Source organism: Hippoglossus stenolepis, chromosome 1 (genome assembly GCF_022539355.2).
Source record: "Hippoglossus stenolepis isolate QCI-W04-F060 chromosome 1, HSTE1.2, whole genome shotgun sequence".
Lineage (NCBI taxonomy): Eukaryota > Metazoa > Chordata > Actinopteri > Pleuronectiformes > Pleuronectidae > Hippoglossus > Hippoglossus stenolepis.
Genome location: NC_061483.1, coordinates 3,813,691 through 3,831,188, shown reverse-complemented (window position 1 = coordinate 3,831,188; position 17,498 = coordinate 3,813,691). Strand labels below are relative to the sequence as shown.

At 46.0% G+C, this 17,498-nt stretch overlaps 1 protein-coding gene across 2 annotated transcripts in view; it reads right to left on the bottom strand.

Moving 5' to 3' along the window:
• The window catches only part of nav2a (neuron navigator 2a), a 102,336-nt gene that overhangs the window by 17,463 nt on the left and 67,375 nt on the right, over nucleotides 1-17,498 (bottom strand). For both annotated transcript variants that reach the window (XM_047339473.1, XM_047339472.1), the window contains exons 13-21: nucleotides 12,267-12,391; nucleotides 9,480-9,803; nucleotides 8,189-8,912; nucleotides 6,811-7,030; nucleotides 4,795-5,081; nucleotides 3,457-3,522; nucleotides 2,697-2,741; nucleotides 2,053-2,213; nucleotides 1,040-1,222 (exon numbers count right to left, since the gene is read on the bottom strand). In XM_047339473.1, the coding sequence (XP_047195429.1) occupies nucleotides 1,040-1,222; nucleotides 2,053-2,213; nucleotides 2,697-2,741; nucleotides 3,457-3,522; nucleotides 4,795-5,081; nucleotides 6,811-7,030; nucleotides 8,189-8,912; nucleotides 9,480-9,803; nucleotides 12,267-12,391 (2,135 nt within the window). The remainder of the gene's footprint in view (nucleotides 1-1,039; nucleotides 1,223-2,052; nucleotides 2,214-2,696; nucleotides 2,742-3,456; nucleotides 3,523-4,794; nucleotides 5,082-6,810; nucleotides 7,031-8,188; nucleotides 8,913-9,479; nucleotides 9,804-12,266; nucleotides 12,392-17,498) is intronic.

Sequence of the window (17,498 nt, the reverse complement as noted above, 5' to 3'; positions counted from 1 at the left end):
TTTAATGAAATGTGACTTCACTGCCGACTTTCACACTTTTATATTGTTTTCATCACAAATCTTTTATGAATACTTGACGTATGTTGTGTTTTATTTTTCAGTTTAACTTTATTTTATTCACCCGTTTTATGAACTCACTTTTATCTTAATTGCTGTTCCTGCTTTTCCGTTTTTTTAACCTCTGTTTGTTAGTTTGCAGGATTATGCAAAAACTACTGGACTGACATGACACTTGGTGGAAGGAGGAGTCAGAGAAGAACGTATATTACATTTTGCTGTGGATCCACATCAGGGAGGCGGATCCAGGATTAATTTGCAAGATGTGTTTCCACATTTCCGATGATTCCTCAGATATTTATTTGTGAATCTGGAAGCAAGTGTGTGAAATTTGGTGCAGACCAGAATGAAAATCTGGATCTGGTGGATTTAAAGGTGGTTTCAGGAGGTGAAGCCTTTTTTGAGTCACTATACATTAACGCATTGAGCAAGAAACCAAAAACGACCATCAATGTTTCGCTGAGAAACGTAACACGGCCTCTTATATAAGGTTTGTATTAATTTATCGTGGATATAACAACAATATAACAACAATTAAAGAGAACCATTGTGGACACTGTACGGCACATGTCCGAGCGGTGGAGGCGATGAACTGAGCCGGGCGTCTTCCTGCTGGTGGGAAAAGCACCGCTGGGTATTTTTCCCAATAAATGAGCTTATTGAAAAAAAAAAGCCACAACCAAAGCTGATTATGGATTTCTAAAGGAATACGGGGCTTTTCCTAGAGGAGCGGTTGTAATCCGTCTTAATGTTCACTAAACAAATGGAATCATAATTCCTTTAGCGTGGGGGGATGTGGAATAAAGGAAGGGGAGGCTTCAGAGTCAGAGAGAGAGAGAGAGAGAGAGAGAGAGAGAGAGAGAGAGAGAGAGAGAGGCAGGTCTCGGAGAAGGATTACAGCTAATCACAGAGTTCACCTCATGTCTGCAGAGAACATGGAAGAGTCACCGGACACAGCTCTGGTTGCTGAGTCTCCTCTCACCTTCCTCGAAGCCGTCCCTGAAGGAGCCCGAGCGGCTCATGGTGCGAGTCTTCTCGTCCAGCGACATGCAGGAGTTCCTCAGCCGGTTGTCGGCGCAGGGGTCGAAGGCCGCGTCCTGATTGGTCAGGCTGTTGTTGCGCAGCCCGGCGATGTTGACCTGAGCTCCTGAGGTCGGGCTGGAGGCTGTGATAAAGTGAGACAGGAAATGATACTAAGGGTTATATACACGAGTGGAGAGTAGATTATGTATATGAGTCTATACATGTGTGAAAAAAGAGACATCACAAGTCTGGGGTACAATCTTCACTGTTTGTTTTTAAGTCTAAAACCCAAATATACCAAATATTTTATGATATAAAACGGATAAAAAAACAAAAGTGAAGCCAAAGGGTCTTAATCGCCCCCTGGTGGCGGGTTTGCAGTATCAGTTATAAATCCTGCCTCCTCCATGTACATGGACCAAAGTAAAGTCAAAGAACACAATAAATACATTTAAAATTGTTTCTGTCCTTTTACGCACTTTTTATCACACAGATTAACACACGGATGATTGACAGCTAAGACTGACACCTGATTGGTCGAGCACATGTATCCACAGGACCTTACTAACGCAAGATGGGCGTTGTTCGTATTTGGGATATTTAAAATTCATTTCTGTTCAGTGGGAGGAGCTGGAGACCCGTCGTCCATCTTTATTTTGAGTCTGTGGCTGCAACCAAGTAAATCTTTGGCCTTGTAGTTTGATATATGAGACAAAGTTATTAAATGAGACGTTTTCTGTCAGTTCACTGATAATATATAAAGTTATGATAGACCTGAGCGTCATGTTTTAAATTCAGTGGAGTGTCGGAATCGCTCTGACTTTAAAACCTGCTTTCTCCTCAGCTTTATGGAAGTAAAAACAACAATCAGCCTGATGATCATGTATTTGATGAGGTTTTGTTTTCATAAACTTGAGTTCACGTCACACAGAAGATGAAGAAAATGAATGTGCCGCGCTGGGGGGCACATACCGAGCTGTGCGAAGTTGAAGCGAGTGCCGGAGGGGGAGGTGATGCTGGAGCCGGGGGAGAACGGGGAGTTACTGGCCGAGTCCTGCAGCCCGCTGGTGGAGTGGGAGCGCAGCCAATCACGGGCCTCCTCGTGGCTCCGCATCTGTGGCGTGGGGCCGTACCTGGGAGTGGTCAGAGCAGAGGTCAGAGTGGAGGCGGGGACACGAGACCAAACAGGTGCATTGTGGATTATGTTGATTTGGAATTCTGATTATTTTTCATTTTTTTGACTTTTCACAATGAGTGAGGTGATTTATGTTCTGTCAAGCAGCCGGATTAGTGCTGGAAACAGAAACAACAACAACAACAACAACAACACAGACTGACTCTCAGCTGCGAGCCACAGAAACGGAGGGAAGGAGCACAAGGAAGAAGCCAAAGAATATTTGACCCCCCAACGTCAGGCTACAGCGTAACACAGTGACCACGTGACGTCTCCTCACAGAAGCACAACACAACAACGCAGCAAAGGAAGCATTTTTTTTTAAAAAGCGTGAGACAAGAGTGAATGAAAGATGCAGAAAAGGAAAAGAAAGATAAACAGACGACAATTTGAACCAGTGAGCAAGAGCGCAACATGTTCCGGCAGGAGGTGGGGTTTGTACCTGAGTCCCTTCTTAGGCAGAGTGTTTCTACCACAGTGAGTCCCGCTGTGGGAGAGAGACACTTCAGAGGAGGACAGAGAAGGAGGCAAGGACACATGTGGCTGCATCTGTCAAAGACTAACCAGTAATATCTTTAACCTTCAAAAGTAGTTTTATTATCGACTCTAGTACATTTCAACGTATCCACTGCAAAAAAAAGCCTTTACCTTGCAAGTTAATCTTATTTAGATGGAAGGAAAAACTGTGAGAAAGATTATCTTTACAAATTTTCAAATCAGAAGAATTAAAAATAGATCGGGAGCCGTACAGATGAAAGTAAAAACACCTTTATCTAATATTTTGATTTCTTTCTACTGAAAATTGCTCAGAAATCAACAACACATATTCCTTAATGTCGATATTTTTTGCAGTGTAAAGCCCATAAATAAAAAAACATCCACCTCTCATGCTACTAGGTAAACCTGCACACATTTACTCTACCAGGAGGTGGCAGCATCTCACAGTCCAAACAGACGAGAGTGGAGCACCGACAACAACCTCACATTTGCACCAACTCACAAAACGTCCATTCACACAGGAGCTAGAGTTCCTAGAAAATAACCACAAACTGCCACACAGAGCACGAATACACACACACGCAAGCAAAGACACAACCACAGCTTCTCTGTGTGGGTCTGTGTGAGGCTTGTGTGTGGCAGCCGGTGGTGGTTTTGGTAGGAGCCTCCACAGGGAGCCTGACACGGCACACAGGTACATTTACCTGTCCTGCTTCCGAGGGAGCGTGTTTCGGCTGAATATGGGGCTAGCGGTGGGGGAGGAGAGGGGACTGATGGAGGGCAGGAGGGAAAACGCACAACAGACACACAAACAGAGAGAAAGTTTTAGAGGAGAGAAATCAAGTGCGAGATTCTTCACCGATGAAGTTAATAAGAAAACCTGGCGAGGAGGGTGATGTCATAACCAGCGGCTATTAAGTTTCCTCAGAGACATTCCTGTCACGGTGCAGAGTCGACCTGTCAGGATGGAATCTGCTGCAATGACCACAATTACTGAAACGACAAGACTGAGGGACGCCAGCGGATTGTGTGTCTGTGCCGGAGCGCAGACAGAGCGGCGAACAGGAAGCGACACCTCACCGTGACGCATCAGATCTCTTAAAACGAAAATAATGTCAGCACTGAGCAGGATGGACGGAGAATTTATACTATTAATATCAAAAAGTAAAGCAAAACTAAACTAAGGAAAGTAAAATTCAGGGATTAAAGTGGTTGAAATGTGCTTCAGAATAAAGCTTCTTCATGTAGAATGAGGATTTTCAAAGCTTCATATTATGTTTGTTCTACTTCTGGATTATTAATACTGATACTTTCACTGTATCAGCAGAATCTCAGGATTTTAACTGGTTAAATAAAACTTCATTTATAAACTACTGGGTAATTTAATCTGTAACAACTCATATGTTTTCTATGTAAAATCCTCACCTGCTATGTAACTAGTAGTTTTAAAGGAAAATTATCCTATTTCTTATCGAAGAAATATTTATATTATGCTATACTACTAAATATTCTGTTTAAAACGTGAAAAGCTGAACTCATAACTCTTGTTGCTACAGTCTGACTTGGTCTGGAAACTGATTTCTAATCTTAAAGTTTGATATTCCTGTGTTGCTCACATTTCTGAGGTAATGTGATGATTCCATGACTCAACTATTGTAACTCTGAGTTTAAACATTTGCTAATGACAGAGTTGACATTCAGTAAAAATTCAGGATGTAGAATATAATAAAACACCCAAGTTACCTTTGGCTATAAGGCAAATCTATACTTTGAGAATAATTCAGATTTATTAAAACTTAGGTTTCATTATTTTGTTTCCCTTGCTGATTGAAGTTATATTTACTGATATGAATCACAGCCAATCTACAAAAATACCCAAGTTGTACTAGTTTGTAAACAACGAGTGACAAACCAGAGTTGTCGGACCTGGGCAGGAGCCGGTTTACCAACAATACAGAAGACGTGACGCAGGAGAACAGATGAGGTCTTAGTTGTGGAAAAGGAAACAGAAGAATGACAAAAGAACCATTCCGTGTCCTCACCTCTCAGACATGCCCGTCTTGACGCTGCCGGTGCGTCCCAGTGCGGACAGGGTGTCCTCCCTGTGGGTCCCGTGGCCGGCACCTCCTCCGACGCTGCCCAGACTCATGTCGATGGACTCGCTGCTGGTGTGCATGCTGCTGACGGAGGGGTAGCCCATGCTGCCCGCCCCGCCGTGTCCGCCCAGCGTGCTCTCCCTGCTCTGGGCGGAGGAGCTGCTGAAGGTGGTGCCCCAGGTCAGGCTGTTGGAGGGGCCGGTGGAGGAGTAGACTGAGCCGGGGCTGGAGGCCTGTGGGCGGAGAGGATGAGGTTATATATAAATATCCTTTATTCCACCAGGTAAAAGTCTCATTGAGATTCAAATCTCTTTTATAGGAGAGATGTGTATATGTAAACCTCGCAATAACAATAACGCTATTATCGCTACGCTAGAGCTAATTTCTTGATCCTTTAAAATCAACTTAAATTCCAGCAGAGGGAGCAGCACATATAAAAGCATCTATGGGAAATTCAGTTTGAACTCTGGGGACCAACATGTGTAGAATATTGTGAGAGTGCAGGCCACATGTATGTGCACATGTATGTGCACATGTATGTATACAGGTAAGGACAAACCAACATAAGCAGCCACTGGGAAAGTCTGCAGACACACAGAGACGTAACGTTTGCAGCATCATGCAACTTTGTTGTTCTCAAAATCGATTGTGAAGCTCAAATCTTAAATGGTCTGAATTTATTTGCTGCTTTTCTTTTCTTGCTGACGACTCAAAGCACTTTACATTCAAACACCTCATCTCTTAAAAGTAAGAAGATTCTGCTCAGTGTTATATTTTGAAATGTTGATCAAACCAAACAAAGAGCGTAAAGATTTCACTTTGGGTTCTGTGAAATTATAAATTTTCCTTCCTTCCATTTTCTGTCTTTCAGAGGAACCAGTGACTAATCAAAAAAAACCATTGATTGACTTATCCGTCATTCTTTTGTTTGAGGTTTGATTTGCTTTAAATAACAGATTGTTCACATTTTTTTAACTCATGCGTAAAGTTTGCAAACACACAGACAACAATGACCTCTTTGTCACTTTATGATTCACAACGGATAAAACCTCGGGAATCATGTGAGAACTTGACGGAGGGTTCGTGACTGAACCTGCTCACACTCTCTACTCTGTCTACACTTACTTCCACTAAACTAAACTAACCAGTGCATTAGGATGAGTCAGGTAAGAAGAGAAGCATCCCCGTGTCCCCGCTAACGCTCGACAAACATCCCGTGACACATACAAAACTGTTCTGACTCATCCCTGAGCTCAGAGGCACCTTTGTGATCCTCAAACCAAACATCACCTGACGGTTTTACAGCTGCGACAGCTGATCACAACCTGAAGATGTGATGAGTGAAAAGACAGCGGCTCTAAAGATCACTGCTCTATTATAGTAAATGATGAAGTGATGACTTCAGTTATTACGGTTCCTCCTTTTAATGTGTTTAGAATTCATAGTCTGAACCACAAATGTTAACATCACGGTGAAATGAAATAACCGAAGTCAGCAGGGTTCATCCTCTGGGGACCACAAAGTGTCCGACACTGTTAAAAATAACTAAAACGTGATCCCCAAAATAAACTTCTCCTTCTTTTCGTGGTAAGTAATGTGGTGGTGGGTCGCTGGAGAATGTGCGTAGCTAAAAATAACAGCGTCCGAAAATAAATGAGCTCCTGCTCCAGTGACGCATTTGTAAAAATAAACTTTAATGCAACTTCAGCGATTTGAGAATGAAGGTAGAATCAAAGATTTGTGAATCTAAAAGAAAGAGAACAACCTTTATTCTTTGTGCTTTCGTGTTTCCTCGGCCAATAACAGATCGATGTGCTGATTTAAACATCATGTTCTGAAATGTACACTGTGTATAAAGATGGAGGATCGCCTCCTCTTTGCCTCCTCCATGTTAGTTTGGCCCAAAAGTCAACCTAACTCAACATGTACAGTGTGAAGTGAGCACTCCCAGTTCCCGCTCACCTGCTCGCTGCCCAGCGTCCCCATCCCCGATCCCAGCGCCCTGCCTCCGAACAGGGGGCTGCTGGTCTCGCTGTCTGCGCCTCCCAGCCCTCCGTCGGGGGACTCCAGCACCGTGCCCACGTGGTTCATGGTGGCGTGGGGGTTGGAGATAACGGTGGAGTTCTTCATGTTCTCGGCCGTGGTGACCGGAGCCTGTTTACCGGGCTTCCCACCAAACAACCTGTGGCAAATGAGAGAAGAGCAGGTTTAAAGGTGTCATCTCCAATTAGTGACCAGTAGGACTAATTAGCAATGTCACAAAAGTCAATTAAATCAATTATTATCATTAAACCAGAAGAAGATCTAAAGCTGAACATTCTGACTCTGTGACCCTCAAGGAGAACGTGTGATTTCAGGGTTATAGCTCGTTCGTTTCTGTTTTTTGATTTCTACTTGAAGATGCTTGAAGCTATTTTCTTGAGAATAAGTTGGAATTTTATCCTGAAAATAATAAAGAAAGGTCGGGGGCGGGGGATCATTAGGACTCATCCTCCAGGGATGATGAAAATAAATATTCATGGTTGTTCTGCATCAAAGAACTGGACCAATGAAACATTTTTTTTACTCGACGTGGAACAAGAGAGACGTAGAAAAGGTAGAGTCACACACACACAGACAGACACACACACACACACACACACACACACACACACACACACACACACACACACACACACAAACTCTCTCTTGGCTCTCTGCTAATCCTGACTCAAAGTGAAATGACAGGCTGTGATGACTGTGGTGGGCGATAATGGCAGCACAAGGCCTCTTTGAAGAGTTATCACTCCCTCACATTAATGAGGGCGCTGAGGTAAGACTCCCGTTACCCTGCACCCCCCCCCCCCCCCCCCACACCGCTAACGCTCAGGCTTGGCAGCTGATCAGCCCAGCTCAAGGCCCTGCATTCACAATGGCCCCATTTAACCTCACCGAGTGTGTGTTGTAACAAGCCCACACGTGTGATCCTTACTCATCACTACTTATTATTTACAGTGACTGCGTGATTACTGTGTTTTAGAACGGTCCTCTGTGTGTGTGTGTGTGTGTGTGTGTGTGTGTGTGTGTGTGTGTGTGTGTGTGTGTGTGTTGCTGTGGGTAGAGTCAAGCCCGGACAGGAGAGCCCCCACTTAGTGTGGCTCATCAGTTGGTCGTCACTGTGTCTGCAGGCTTACTGACGACATCAACAATGTTCTGTAAGAGTGTGTGTTTGTTTCCGTGTGTGTGTGTGTGTGTGTGTGTGTGTGTGCGTGTGTGTGTGTGTGTGTGTGTGTGTGTGTGTGTGTGTGTGTGTGTGTGTGTGTGTGTGTGTGTGTGTGCGTGTGTGTGTGTCCGTGCCCACCTGCGAAGCGTGGGTGAGGAAACCTGCTGTCTCCCAGTCAGAGGAACAGTCGCTGCTCCTCCCCCCTGCATCACGACCCCGCTCCTCAGGTTGTCGATGTCCGAGACTCCCTTCTCCCGGTCCGTCTGATTGGCCAGGAGGCCCCCCGCGCCGTTGGCCTTGGCGAGGCTGATGGAGTTTTTACCGTGGGACGTGACGGAGAGCACGGCGGCCTCGATGCTGCTGGTGGAGGAGCGGTTTCCGTTGCGGGCGGCGGCCCCTGAGCGGCTGGGCCTCGGCAGGCTGCGGTACTGCAGCGTGGAGCGGGCAGTCATGGAAAGGAAGCCATCGTCGTGGTGACCCAGGGCCCCCCCGCCGTCCTGCCCGCTGGCTTTCAGGCCTCCTGCTAGTGAGCGCGCCCCAGATTTGGGCATCTTCCCCAGGGTGGCTGAACCACTGGTGATGGTGGCACCGCTGGCTGTAACCATGGTTACCATCCCATGGCCCTGCTTCTTGAAGCCGAAGGTGCTGGTCGGGGTGCGTGAGGTGAGCGTGTGTGTCTGCGAGTGTGGGTCTGAGACGGTGTGTGTGAGGACGTTCGTTGTAGACGCGCGGCTGCCGGAGATGGAGTGTTTCTTCGCCTCGTCGCCGCTGCTGCGTCCTGCGTCCGAGGGCGAGCGGTGGAGGCCGTTAGCGCGAGGGGAGACGCGTCCTTTCTCCGACACCTTGACGTCATCCGTCTTACCTGGAGGACACAGAAGGAGACATCAGGACAGTGTGTGGGACTATTTCACACTCAGGTCACAAGGAGCATTGTTTGGTTTAAGCATCACGTATTTGAGAGTAAAGCCTCATTAAAGATCCAGACCTTAAGTAGCTTTTATTCACATTTTAGCCTGAATGTTATATAATATATTATATTTGGTTAATTCAGGTTGTTTTAAAATAAACATGACTCAAGACTTAGTAACTATCTTTCTTATTCTTTAAGATGTTTTAAGACTTTAAGTTAATAATAATAATAACAAATGCTCAAAGACACTTTACGTAGGTTAACAAACAAAGAGGAAGCAAGTAAAAGCAAATAGCTAAAAATATAAAATACACATAATCCCACATTACGATATATAAAAATTGTAAAGAGTTGTAGTAGTATGTCTAATAACTTAGCAATGTTGGGAGCTCCATCAACACATTCAGTTGAATACATTGCTGGAAGTTGATTTAAGAAAGTAACAAAGAATAATGAGCAGAAAACAAAACTGTATCGGCAACAGTAAAGAAAAGACTCTTCTGTAGACGTCTGTGTCACCTGAGCTGTGGCCCTTGAGGCCGATGGAGCCCGATGAGCCCGTGCTGCTGGAGCTTTTAGTCCGAGGGGACGTCACCCCGACCTGAGTGCTCATGCCTCTCCTCCAGGAGCCCGTGTGGGACGCAGAGGGGGTCTTCCTCCCCGAGCCGCCCTTGTCGGACTCGTCTGAAATGTCGGAGGGGTTCCTGCGGCTCCACTTGGAGCCCGGCTCCATCCTGACCCCGCTGTCTGACCCCCCGTCTGGCCTCTTCACCTCGTCCCCTGACCAGGCCTGGTGCAGCGCTGTGGAGGCCGAGTGCTTCTCTGCATCCGTCACAGGCTGGGAACACACACAGACACACACACACACACACACACACACACACACACACACACACACACACACACACACACACACACACACACACACACACACACACACACACACACACACACACACACACACACACACACACACACACACACAGGATGTCAGATTTATTACTGCTGATGAAAGCGTCTTTTATGAGACTTTGCCAAGTGGCTTTAAAAACCACTCCGTTTTATGACCACAGCCATCACGCTGGGTAATCCTACCAGAAATCCTCGCCACCGTCACCTAAGCAATTTGTCGGAAAGCTGTTTGACCACATTACTGAGAGCAGTGAGAATCCTCCTGGTTACGTGAGAGGAGAATTTTCGCTGCCTCTGCGTTTGCTGAGCAGCTCGAAACTCGAGAAGCAAACAACAGGATTTAACTTTTTCCTCCCGAGCTGGTGTTGATAGTGTTTCTTTTACATTTCTAATTGGAAACACTTTCTAAGCATCATGAATAATATTAAAGCAGATATTTAAGATGTATATTTGCAAGAGAGCAGGAATAAAATATGTTTTTTTTCATCTATCAAAATAAAAGAGAAAGCGATCGATGACGTTTCTGCCCTCAGGTCTTGAAGCAGCGTCGTCTCACATCATCTCACCTGATGCCGTCTTCTTCACTTTATTCTTGCTCCAGGATTTTATTTTCCTTTTGCAACTTCAGACAAGTTAATAGTCGTGGTCCCTGCAGCTGATTAGTTTTCAAATTCAGATCCGATCATATGTCTGTGTGTGATATTGTGATACGATTTCTTTTAACTTCTCTGTGCGAATAATACATCTTGTTCACCGAGGCCTTTATTTAACTAACACAGTAAATTACAGCTGTTTAAAGGCTGACGGCCGCTCTGAGGTCCGTTCTGCAGTTGTCAGAGCGACGCTAAAGAACTGCAGCGTGGTCCAGACAGTGTGTTATAACCACAGGACAGAAGAGACGGACTTTATTAACCTGCACCGAGTCAGAGCTGCTGTACCGAGAGAAAGACTCCTTTGTTTTCTCCATCGGCACCTTGACCTCCGCAGCAGTAATGGTCGCACGTCACATGACGACTGGCTCCACATCCGCCACAATATACAGTGTGTGTCTGTCTGTGTGCCGTGCCGTGCCCAAGTGAGTCAGCTGACAATATTATCGCCTCACCGATCACCTTCCTGAACCGCGGTGGCTCCTAATCAGTGTTTAAAGGTTTGAGGCCTGAGTCAACATCAGCTTTAGCTCCGCAAGTTCACAGCTGTGCCACCCAGACGTGCTCTCGCATTCTTCTCTGGACGCGGAGGAATGCTGGGACACACTGGGTTTGACAAAAAATGAGGTCAAGTCTAGGAATGACCACGTAGATGTGTGAGAGAAGACGTTTAGATTTCCTCGTTGCAAATAATTTGTCTTCTTTCATTTTAAAGTTTTAAACATTCGAAACGTTAAATGTGAAACCAGAAGGCATGCCTCCGATGAGAGTCCCCTTAAATTAAATCAATCTGCACTGAATTCATAGAAACTCAGAGAAATGAGCCAAATTTCTCAAAGTTAAATACAGTGAAAAATAATTGCTGGATCTGCCCCTTTGTCCGGATCCATCCCAACATTTAACGGGTTCCTTCCACCAAGTTTTGCATAAATCTGTTTGGTAGTTTTTGCAGAATCATGCTGACAAACAAACAAACAGACAGACAGACTGACAGACAGACAGACAGACAGGGGGGTAATTACAACCTCCCTGGTTTAGGTAATTAACTGTTGACTTGCTGACTCATGCTGCTTTAAAGTGAAACCCATGATTATATTTCCGTTGTGTTAACTTGTATATATCACTGTTGTGAGCGGTGCCAGGATGACAAAGTGAAAAAACCTAAAACACAGATACATGTTTTGAATGTGGAAAACAGCAGAACTCGGACATATAAGAAAAACTGACACTGAAAAAGTTGCTGAAATCAAAATCTTTGGTGTTTTAATGGAATACAAACCAAAGCCCCACTTGCAGGGACTGAGCTCTGCCCTGTTTAAATCACCGAAGCTGCCGGAAACATGCAGCTGTGCTCGTGAGCGTCTAATAACTGACAGCAGATTGTGAATCAGCGCTGATTCACTGTTTGCAAACAGAGGGACCTGAACCCTTTGGCACGGCGGTTCTGGTGGAATTTCATCAAATCTGAACGCAGAATCAAATCCGCTTATTGAATCCAAATCCTTTTCAATCTTCAACTTAATCTATTAAGACTCAGCTTCACAAACACAACGATATTAGAAGAAACTAAAACTCAGGTAAATTACATCGTTCTTTTCTGATGAATAAGGGAAACGAGATACAAACGTTTGATGGGATTAAAGTTTCCATCAGAGATTAATGAATCCAGAGATTTTTGCAGCTTGAAGCCAGATCCAAAAGTGGAAATCGCTTTATGACAGTAATAAATATTACTTGACTTCCGCGTTGAGGCCCTTGCGCTGTGCCGCCGGCGTGTTGGCGTAGGAGGAGATGGAGGAGCTGGTGTTGATGTCATCTGTGTCAATGTTGTCGCTGATGCCGCTGCTCACTGAGCTGCTGTCATCCCAGCTGTACACACACACACACACACACACACACAAACACACAAAGAGGACAGAGACACACACATTAGTTCTCTTTAAACGATGATTCTTGCAAAGTGAAGAAGAGGAGAGCGTCTTTGGGACCGTGTTTCCTCAGCAGAGCCTGAGAACAGCAGCGGACTGAGATGCTTCTCGTGTCATAAAGACCCAACACTGCTCATCTGAACTCTTCACAGACACTGATTCTTCTTTTCCTGTGTCACAGTCGCAGATCAGCACAGAGGCCATCAAATGTAATTGATTCCTTGCGGTGATGTGACAAATAAAAGATGGAGAAATGGAAATAATAGAAAACAAACACAGCTCTGACTGCCTGGTGATTCTCTTCCTTTATCCCTATGTCTAAACTGACACACACACACACACACACACACACACAGGCACACACAGGCTGAATGGGGTTGTCTATCACATGAACAAAGGCTCGATGGAGGGGTGACATCATGGCGTGTTTGTGTGTCTGTGAGTTGTTCAAACAGATCCAGCTGAACACAGCAAACACCCTGGGAGTTGATGCAGAACATTTGTAAATATGTGTGGTTGTGTGTGTGTGTGTGCGTGCGTGCGTGCATGCGTACGTGTGTGTGTGTGTGCGTGCATGCGTACGTGTGTGTGTGTGTGTGTGTGTGTGTGGTGTGTGTGTGTATCCGCTGGGAGTCTGGGGGACAGGAAGCCAGTTGGCAAACATAACTTTGAAAGAGGCAGAGGGAGGCTGATGGTGATGCCCAGTGCAGGGTTGGCTGCACCAGACGACAGACACACACACACACACACACACACACACACACACACACACACACTTTCTTGCTTTCTCATCACAACAACCAGTGATGATACAGTTACAGATCATTTTTCATTATTGATGAAGCGGATTAAGTATTTTTTCTTTGCCAACAAACCAATAAACAGTTTGACAGATGTGAAAAACAAAGTGTTATTCCGTCATAGAATTCTATAAAAGAGAAGAAAGCAACATCCACACATGTGAGCAGTGGAGACTGTTTGACATTCTGCAAAAAGTAATTAATTAATAGTCAAAATGATGGTGGATTAATTAACCAATCATCTCCTCATCAATTTCACAAACACCATAATCACCAGTGGGTTTGCATACTGATTGAAATCTTTTGTCTCTAGCGCCAAGATGTGACCTAATCTTTTTTGATATTGATGCCAAACAATTTTTTTTCCAGTGTAGTTTGAGCTTCTTTTTTTTATACAAAATCAGTTTGAACAAAATAAACACATTTACGAGAAATACTGAATACCGTGGTGACACAAGCACCTCAGAGAAGACTCACATAAAATAGTTTTAAAAGTTTCCAATTTTTTTTGTTTAAGCAGCCGAACAAGTATTCACCAGAAACAGAAAAAAAGCAGTGAAGTTCGGCTCCCATTCATCATTCATCTGTCAAACAAAAGAACAAGTCAGTGCGGTGCTGCTCAGCGGCCAACTTGGAAATCCTGAATGTTTCCTACAGCAAACAAACACAGCATCGTAATTATGGCTCAAAAAGAAGCGGAACACAAAAAACAAAGAACGTTCCGTGGCTGAAACCCCAGATTCAGATTACCACCGAAATCTAATCAGCCGCTGCTCGACAGGTTTCCAGCCGAACGCACGTTCTGCTGCTTGGTGAGCAGCCTCGTCTGCGACCTGACAGACGGGGACGGAGGGGAGACGCTCGTCCTCCAGCGGAATAAATCACACAGAGTTTTAAAGCCTCTGAGGAGCTGAGAGGTGCAGGGAGATTAAAGAGTGACCACAACCATCTCGACTCGTCCGTACACACACGGGGGGAAAGTCCCACACACACACACACGCACACACACACACACGAATGAATACACAAAAGGAAAATAAAGATATGTGGTACATGAAGAAAACAGACACATACAAACCCACAAAGATCTCAACGCTCCCTGATCCCTGGGATCTAAGTCATCATTACTAAGACAAAGTTTCCTTTACGCACTTGTTCACACACACACACACACACACACACACACACACACACACACACACACACACACACACACACACACACACACACACACACACACACGCATCTACCTGGTCAGGGTGCCTGGGTTGCCGTGGGAACCAGGGCGCTGCGGGAAAACGCTGAGCTGTACAGAGAGCTTCATGACTCCATGCCGCTGAGAGAGTTCACTCGGCCAAGTATCTCTCCCACTCCCTATCTGTCTGCCTCTCTCTCTCTCTCTGAACGTTCCCAGTGTCTCTCTCTCTCTCTCTCTCCCCCACCCCTCTCTCCCTCCCTCACCCTGGCAGTCTTCCTAGTTCCAGCTCCTTTGTCACCGGTTGCACTGATGCTTCATCCCTGGGGCCCTGTTGGTCTCTCACTGGACTAACAGAGACTGAGGTGAGGGGGGGAGAAGGAAGGACCTGCCCTGGTGCTGGTAACATGAGCCTCCCCCGGGACTGTTAACCACTTCACTGCCGCAGCCTCGCCTCTAATGGAGCGCACACTGAAAACGCACACACTGAGACGCACACAAACACAAGCTGAGCCCCAAGTAAGCCACCTCGGCCTCGGAAGAATCAAACGGCAACGCGAGTCAAAGCCACACGATCACAGACAGAACCCGGTGGACAATCCTCACGCCAGTGCTGCCGCTGCACCGTGTGTTTCCCAGCGATGGTTTGTGTCTGTGTGCAGGACTACAATTTCCCAGACAGATCCACCCTGACTAGCTGACAGGCCAGTGCTAATTAGAGATCAGGCCCAGCAGCGTGGCCCAGCCCACGGCCTCCCGCTGGCAGAGCAACCCGCCGGCTCACAACCGCCGAGCCCTTTATGGACAAATCACAGGAGACGGAGACATGGACCGCGGGCTGCCCCCGGGAGGAAGCGGTGCCAAAGGCAGGCCGACGCAGACTAGTGGATCATGACACTGAGGAAAAGAGGTAGAGCTCCTTGTGCTTCCTCTTAAAGGCTCAGTCCACCCAAATCACAAAAAACACGTATCCTCACTTACCTCTAACACTATCTGGCCACAAGAGAGTTCACCTCCACAATGCACTGGAGGTGAAGGAGATTTCTAAACCATCAGGAGTGCGCGGTACCTCACTCTCTGCAGAGAGGACGGTCAAAGAGGAGAAGTGACCCAAATCAAGACATTCCAGAGAGGAACCTCTCGCCGAGGCACTTTTCCCAGAGGGGTCAGAGATCAGAGGCCAAACCTCCAAACTTTCCTTAAAGAGAGGAGCACAGTGGGGGAGGTGAGGGGACCAGTGGAAGGAAAAGAGCTGCAGCCAATAAGAGTGTGTGGTAGTGTCCTGAGAAAGAGGCCGTGGTTGTGTTTGTTTAACTTCTCTTGTGTGCGTCCCCGGGGACTGTGGTCTCTCTCTCTCTCTCTCTCTCTCTCTCCCTCTCTCTCTCTCTCCCTCTCTCCCTCTCTCTCTCTCTCTCTCTCTCTCTCTCTCTCTCTCCCCTCTCTCTCTCTGCAGTACTGTCACTCCCCGTCTGTCTCTGGCACATGCTCGCAGGCCCCGCGCCGCAGAATTATACACACAGACATGCGGCCATAACAGAGCCATGAAGCAGAAGTAAGGGGATTTCCTGTGTTCGGTGGGGGGGGGGGCGACTACTGGTCCTCGCACCACGTCTGGATCATATAACCCCAAACCCTGTGTCTCTGTCCACACAGACAGACAGACAGACGGGACCACTAACCGTCCTCAGGGCAGACGTGGGTGTGGGAGCAGCGTGGACGAGTTGACAGGTGAGGTCTGTGTGTTTTCTACACAACATCAGAACAGAGGAACCAGTGTTGTGTCCTAATCCCAAACAGACACTCACCAAAACCCTCTCGTCCTATCAGGAAGAAACGTGGTTTGCATGAAGGCACAACATGAAAAACAAGTCTCTCCTCCTCGTGGAGCTCGGCTCAGTAAGACACGACGGTTTGTCAGGATTCACAAGGTTTGAAATGTTTAATGTTTTATGTCTAAAGAAGCCAAACATCTTAATTTCAAAGCTTCTCTAAACACAAAGAGCTGCACGGGAACTTTCCCCCTGAATGAAATCAAGTCTAAAATTAGGTTTTGAATTGAATCATGAAACTATTTGATCAAACAATAGATCCAACAAGAATCTGAGCAGACATGTGATGATGATCACTGTTCTGATCCTCTGCAGACACACGTCAGGCTCGATGTGCAGTCAAAGTATTGTGTTGTTTAACTTTCAATAGGAATTATAACAAATCAAATGCGCCTCACAAACCCTGCGGGTAACAGAAACAGAGAGAAAGTCTGTTTCTGTGTCTTAAAAATTAAATGCTCAAGTGTTCAGATTGGCACAAAATTCAAAACAGAAAAATGCAAAAAAAAATCGATGACAAAACAAAGAAAATACAACAGCTGGTTGTTTCTCTAGGTGCTGGAACGTTTCTCTGTCAGGTTCAAACAAAGTTTTCTCACGTCAGCGTCTTTTCATGCAGCTGCTCTTTGCCTCAGGGTTCAGAAAAAATTAGTGTCATTATAGAGATTAAGTTCTTGGCTGCTGAAGTTTGACACCATTACCTGGACTGGAACATGCCAAGCTTTTGATATTAAAGAAATAAGAAAATGTTGCACTATACAGAAGCTGTTATTGCTATTTCTTTTTTAAAAATATAGCTGTAGTCGGGACGGAATGGGCACAGGCAGCATGAGGGTGACGGAGGCACAGACGGGGCCGTTGGGACGGGGCCCGGCACATTCCGGGACGGAGCTCAGGAGCCCTGTGGTACGAAAATGACACAGCTGTCCCTGCTGTGACGAGAAGTGACCGAAGTGAACTGGACAACACTCATTTAGGAATGTCTCTCTCTCTCTCTCTCTCTCTCTCTCTCTCTCTCTCTCTCTCTCTCTCTCTCTCTCTCTCTCTCTCTCTCTCTCTGTCTCTCTGCTGTCTCTCTCCCGTGTCTTCTCTCATTGTCTCCTGTCTGGGGGGAACACACTTGCTATCTGCACTCCGTGAATTTATCAAAGCATTTCGATCCCTCTCCCTCTCCCTCTCTCTCTCTCTCTCTGTGTGTGTGTGTGTTTGATGTGTAAACACACA